At 36.9% G+C, this 6645-nt stretch overlaps 1 protein-coding gene across 1 annotated transcript in view; it reads left to right on the forward strand.

Moving 5' to 3' along the window:
* Window positions 1–304: 304 nt before the first annotated feature.
* MIOS (missing oocyte, meiosis regulator, homolog (Drosophila)) overlaps window positions 305–6645 on the forward strand; it is a 10923-nt gene continuing 4582 nt past the window's right edge. The window contains exons 1-5 of the mRNA XM_010083562.1: window positions 305–1665; window positions 1867–1965; window positions 2914–3171; window positions 4472–4641; window positions 6250–6315. Of these exons, the coding sequence (XP_010081864.1) occupies window positions 369–1665; window positions 1867–1965; window positions 2914–3171; window positions 4472–4641; window positions 6250–6315 (1890 nt within the window). The 5' untranslated portion in view covers window positions 305–368. The remainder of the gene's footprint in view (window positions 1666–1866; window positions 1966–2913; window positions 3172–4471; window positions 4642–6249; window positions 6316–6645) is intronic.

Consider the following 6645-nt stretch of genomic DNA (forward strand, 5'->3'; position numbering starts at 1 on the left):
TAAGTGTTTTAGGGAGTGGCTCTTTACCAGCAGCACACCCACATGTCATGCCATATCACAGCTTGTTTACCTCTTCTTTCTTAGTACTGATGTGGAGTTTGCAAACACAGCAACTCTTGTTGTTAGTTTGTGGGTGGCTACATTGGTTCTGTCTCAGTAGGTATATCCCAGCAAAAACTGAACGGGCTGTGGGGAAAGTGATGTAATGCAGAGAATGCTTAAGGTTTTGGCCTGAAATGTATATATTACAAAGGAATTTGGATTTTGATAACATTCATGCAAACAATTTTCTCAACAGTTGCCATATGCATGGATATCACCTGAATCTTCTTACAAGAGCTTAAATTGTGTGTAAACTTACCCTAAACATGAGTGGCTCCAAACCTGATATTCTGTGGGCCCCACACCACGTTGACAGATTTGTTGTATGTGATTCAGAATTGAGCCTTTATCACATTGACTCTGCTGTAAGTTCAGAGCTCAAGGCAGGGTCCTTGCGCTTGTCGGAAGAAACTACAGCTACGCTGTTGTCAATAAATTCAGATACACCATATATGAAATGTGTGGCTTGGTATCCAAAGTATGATCCTGAATGTCTGCTTGCTGTTGGACAGGCCAATGGTCGAGTGGTACTTACTAGCCTCGGTCAAGATCACAACTCAAAATCTAAAGATTTGATAGGCAAAGAGTTTGTTCCCAAACACGCACGGCAATGCAATACTCTTGCATGGAACCCACTAGATAGCAATTGGCTTGCTGCTGGATTAGATAAACATCGGGCTGACTTTTCAGTTTTGATTTGGGATATCAGTAGCAAATATGCCCCGGAGACTGCAGTTGCTACAGAGAAAGTAAGACTTTCAGCGGGAGATCCGGAAGCGGGACTGGTAGTAACAAAGCCGCTGTATGAATTAGGACAGAATGATGCTTGTCTCTCTCTTTGTTGGCTTCCACGGGATCAGAAGCTTCTTTTAGCTGGAATGCATCGAAATCTGGCTATCTTTGATCTGAGGAACACAAGCCAAAAAATATTTGTAAACACCAAGGCTGTCCAAGGAGTGACTGTCGATCCCTATTTCCATGATCGTGTAGCTTCCTTCTATGAAGGTCAGGTTGCCATATGGGATTTAAGAAAGTTTGAAAAGCCAGTTTTGACCTTGACAGAACAACCAAAGCCCTTAACAAAAGTCGCATGGTGTCCAACAAGAACTGGACTGTTAGCTACTTTAACAAGGGATAGTAATATCATTAGATTGTATGACATGCAGCATACTCCCACCCCCATTGGAGATGAAACTGAGCCAACAATAATTGAAAGAAGTGTCCAACCGTGTGAAAACTACATTGCTTCATTTGCCTGGCATCCCACAAGTCAAAATCGCATGGTAGTAGTGACTCCCAACAGGACTATGTCTGACTTCACAGTTTTTGAAAGAATTTCTCTTGCATGGAGTCCAGTGACATCCTTAATGTGGGCTTGTGGACGACATTTGTATGAGTGTACAGAAGAAGGAAAGGCTAGCTCCTTGGAAAAAGACATAGCAACCAAAATGCGTCTCAGAGCTCTGTCAAGATATGGTCTTGATACTGAGCAGGTTTGGAGAAATCACCTCCTAGCTGGAAATGAAGATCCTCAGCTGAAATCGCTTTGGTACACTCTGCATTATATCCTTTATATTACCGTAGTTTATATCCTAAAGAAATGATATACCTTTATAGGTAAACCAGTTAGATGCATGGAAGTCTTTAAATGTAATGCAACATCCTGTGAATAGTTTGCATGTGTTAGTAGGATGTGACTTTTAAATAAATTAAAAAAAAATTCAAACAATTGGGAAAAATTAAACTTCCTATACATGAAAATACTTATGAAGCAGTATACGGAAGATATGGATCAAAAACTTACAGGAAACAAAGGTCCCTTAGTTTATGCTGGCATTAAATCAATTGTGAAGTCGTCTTTGGGTAAGAATGTTCCAACTTTGATAAGTTCTGTTGTAGTGTGTTTACTGAGTGATACATTAATGGGTTTGTCTTTAAAAATTACTGAAAGAAGCTATTTAAAAATATAGAAACCCAGTGTTTATCTTTGTGGTTTAATATATCTAAGTTAACAGTTTATATTACAGTAATTTCCAGAATTTTCAGTGTTCCTGGAAAGTCAGCAATCATAAAAACAAAATAGCTTCAGAGATAAATCTTCAACTGAACTATTTCAAACATTTGGGTTTTGACTATGGCACTGAAAATTCCTGGTCCCCACATAACTATTATACTTTTTGAAGTTCCACATAGGGATGTAGTTCTAGGAAGCTGACTTTACTGTAGTCACTGCTAATGTACTAAGTACATTTATCTAATTACTTCTAAATAAGCTGCCTTATTCTGAAGTGGTAATCACCCCTGGTGCATCACATTATGCCTCTCATGCTCAGTGAAGCTGTTATTAGTATAATCCATTGTTTGAATCTTTCCTTCTCTGTTCATTATGTATCCTATTAATCTTTATGTTCCTTGGAGCAAATAATAACTCTCCAGTGGTGGGAAAGCTTCTAGCACATTGATGCTTACTAAGGAGAAGAGAACTGGTAGAGCAAGTACTTGGCTGTGAATTATGTATTTTCATATTGAATGTACTAATCACTTCTGACAACTGTAGCAAAAACCTCCCAAATCTTGGACGGCAGAGGAAAGAAAAAAGACTTAGTGGAGAATATGTGTCAAGTTTAGATGTGTGATTTTTAGCAGATCAAGATAATTTTGTGTGTGTTGCTCCTTACCATAGAGTTTTTAGTGATTTCAAAGTACTAAAATATGATACTCAGCTTTTGTACTCTATGACTGAAATCAAACCATTGTGATTGCAATTTAAATTGTGATTTAAGCATAATTTTACTCATTTCCCATTTCTAGGAACAACAGAGAACCTCAGGCACAGCAGGAGTGGATCTGATAGACAGGCAGATATTATTCAGTATCTGAGTGAGGAGAGATCCTTGGCTTTGCAGCTCTGTGGGTGGATAAAGAAAGGAACTGACTTAGATGTGGAACCTTTTTTAAATTCATTGGAACAGGAAGGAGACTGGGAGCGAGCTGCTGCTGTAGCACTTTTCAACTTGGACATACGGCGAGCAATACAAATTCTAAATAAAGGGGCTTCCTCGGGAAAAGGTGTGTATTGTGTTTAGTAACTTTTATTTTGGCATTATATGACCTTAGATTTTTTCTGTAAACAGGATTATGGAAGATAGTACGGAAAAGGTGCCTGTTGTCTTATAGTTACTGGAAGTTGTTTTATTGGAACCTGAGAATCTGACAAATCCTGATCTTTCACTTCCCAGACATGTCTTCTAGTTAAAATAGATTGTATGTTTCAGAATTTCGTACTGATACATACCCCAGAAAGTGTTACAGTCAGAACTAGTGGGATTCTTTTATTTTAATGAAATTGTGTCTTGGCTAGATGTCACATGTATCTGTTTCCGTTGGGCCGTATGCAGTTTTTTGCCCATGTGATCGCTGTGGAATAACTGAAATGTAATCATAGAATAGTTTGGGTTGAAGGGACCTTTAAAGTTCATCTAGTCCAAACCCCCCTGCAACATCTTCAACTAGATCAAGTTGCTGGGGGTAATATTCAGGGTCTGCAGAAAACATTTGTTTTGGAGTAATATTTGGCAAGAGTTGCAACGTATGAGGGAAAAGTTAAGATACTGGAGGGAGTTTTGTTCAGTTTTCTTGACAATATTCCTTTTACAACTTTGATTTGTATCTGTGTTCTCTTACTAGATTTAAAAGACTATCTTGCCACTGAAGTGAGTAGGTTACAGGTGAAGGGAGCGGTTAAGGTTCTTTTATTTTTAATATTGCCCCTTTTTGGTGGGGGTAAGCGTGTGTGTGCTTTACATAGGGAAGGTTCAGAGCGGAGACACGCTGTCTTCTAATTCAAAAATAAGTTTGAACTTTCTTGACAGAATCAATATTTAGATTAAATAGATTTAATGTTTCTAGGGAACTTGTTAACCTGAAGCCGCTATATGCAGTTGTCATCTTCCAGCTAGGTCTGTTAAGTGATGGCTATATAGGCAATCCTATCTTTTCACTTCTTGTGAATATGAATTAAGGTAATGACAATCTTTTATGATAGCAATAGGAATACATTTAGCAGTTCAAAACTATTTCAAAATACCAGAAGCAGCGTGATATTGCTTAAAGTATAACTGAGGCTGTCATGCATGTGGGCTTGTGACTTTTAGAGCTGTTAACTTACCTGAACAAAGGCGTTTAAAGCAGAAAAGACAAAACGCTAGTGTATGCACATCTATTTTAGCTAGCGTTAATTCTACTGCGTTTGGTCTTGCATTCTGACAAAATGTTCTGTTTCGAACTGATGCTTTCAATTGCATTTTTAATTGGATTTTTTAAGTCCTTAACTCGAATATTTTTTCATTGATTTTTTTTAATAAATCAGGTGATCTGAACCTTAATGTAGTAGCAATGGCTCTATCAGGCTACACAGATGAGAAGAACTCCCTTTGGAGAGAAATGTGCAGTACTCTAAGACTGCAGCTGAACAATCCCTACTTGTGTGCTATGTTTGCTTTCCTGACAAGCGAGTCTGGTTCATATGATGGTGTTTTGGTAAGTAAATTTATCTTACCTTAAAATTCCTTTAAGTAATAGGTGCATATATATACATGCATATGTACCAGAAGTGCTATATACTCCATTAGTTAGTTAGATCAGAATGTATTCTTTTCCTCTGATGCTGGCAGATACTATTTTTTTCTCCTAAACAGACATCTCATATTAGTGAACATTGCGTTAGTGAACAGAGTATACAAATATATGCAGAAGCAGCAAAAATATCCAATATAGTTCACACAGAGGAATTTTTTTTAGTGTGGAATTCTTAAACTATTAGAACTACATTATGAAAATAATTTAAGTGGGAAGAGAAAGGGAGAGAGAGGTTAATGATGGAAATGCACAAAATAGTAAGTGCAGGGGAGTTCAGAGAACTTTGATCAAGCTATATTTGCAGTGAATTGTAATTTATTTTTCCTTGTTTACTTGTTACAATAATTTTACTGTATTGAAACTGTAAACAATAGTTTTACATCTTCTGAAATGGGTATAAACTCGCCATGTGCAGAGCAAACTAAATCTTTAATTGTGAGATGCTCTGAGCCTTTAGAGGGGTAACATACTTGCTCCTTGGCTAGAGAACAACAGAAATACTTGATTCAGTAGGAATTACTTAGCTCAAGAAAGGACTCCTGTAATAGAACAAGGTAGTTGTCCTAAACCTGGTAAAGACAAAGTTGTCAAAATGCGGTGCTTTCAGGGTATTAAATAAGAATGAGGGAAGAACCTCAGAGGACAGAACCCTGAGTCTTTTTTTTTTTTTTTTTTTTTTTACACTGACAAGAGAGAATGCTCTTGTTCTGTAGATGTTATGTAATAATTTTATAGTTGTTTTTTATTGATGAGTTGTAAACTGACCATGAGGTTTTTGTTTATTTTGTTCTTTAATTAAACCTGTTGAAATTTACATGAAAAGGATTTTGCCATGCATATCTTGCTTTAGCAGTGTCAATCACAATTTCTATTCTCAAAATATCAGGAGGGATGAATATGGGCACAGCTAAGTGCCAGGATGAATCTAGTCAAGGATTTTTTGTTAAGTGTCAGATCTAGTAAAAGGATTAGAAAGCAGCAAGTAAATACTGTTGCATTGCTGCACCTTGAGTACCAATATCATTGTAAGAAATCCGTGTTCTGGGTGTTTGGATGTTCTTTTGGTTGGGTTTGTTTTTATTTTTTAACTTTTAGATGTGATTTTAGGAAGAATTTGTAAGTATGGTAAACAAAGGTTTGTTTTTCTTGCCCCTGTGACTTGGTGAGACTCTTGGCTATATGTGCTAGAAGAATTATAGCCCAGCCCTACATCTCTTGCAAAGTTTCTGTATCCAGAGTTTCATAAACAGTATATGGATATGTGGCTTTCTACCATTTGAATAGATTGTTCCAGTAGTCACAGTCTGGTGTTGTTACCTGTACTTGAGTATAAACAATTTATCTGAAAATTAGGGTTAGCTTTCTTCAGATGCAATGTTTTCTTTGTCCATTATCAAATTCATAATATTAGTTATGCAACAGTGCAAATGTTCTGACTTTTACAAACCATGTATTGACAAATGTGGAAGCTTGCATGTGATGGTGGTATTCCCCTTTTTCTCTCCAAAGTATGAAAATAACGTAGCTGTACGAGACAGAGTGGCATTTGCTTGCAAGTTCCTCAGTGATGCTCAGGTAAGTCTGTGGTTGAACATTTAAGCAAACTGTTAAGCTGGCTTTTATTTAGAGACAGAAGAAACTCTGGGGTGGAGGGGTGAAGAGTGGAAGCAATGAGTCATGAACAATTTGTTTTTTCTGATCACAATAGGATATAAGGTATGGTATAATCTGGGCTTCAGTTTGTACTTTCAGCTTGATCTTTGTCTTTTTTTTTTTTTTTTAACACTGATTACATACTAGTTAGTTAAATGTTATTGCATTAACTGCCTTACTGGAGAGTATTTGTACTTATTCAGTATTCCAGATATTTACCTTCTCTTGAATTAAGGCTTGGTTTTACAGCAG

The sequence above is a fragment of the Pterocles gutturalis genome, unplaced genomic scaffold (assembly GCF_000699245.1).
Source record: "Pterocles gutturalis isolate BGI_N339 unplaced genomic scaffold, ASM69924v1 scaffold40, whole genome shotgun sequence".
NCBI classification, from domain to species: Eukaryota; Metazoa; Chordata; class Aves; order Pterocliformes; family Pteroclidae; genus Pterocles; species Pterocles gutturalis.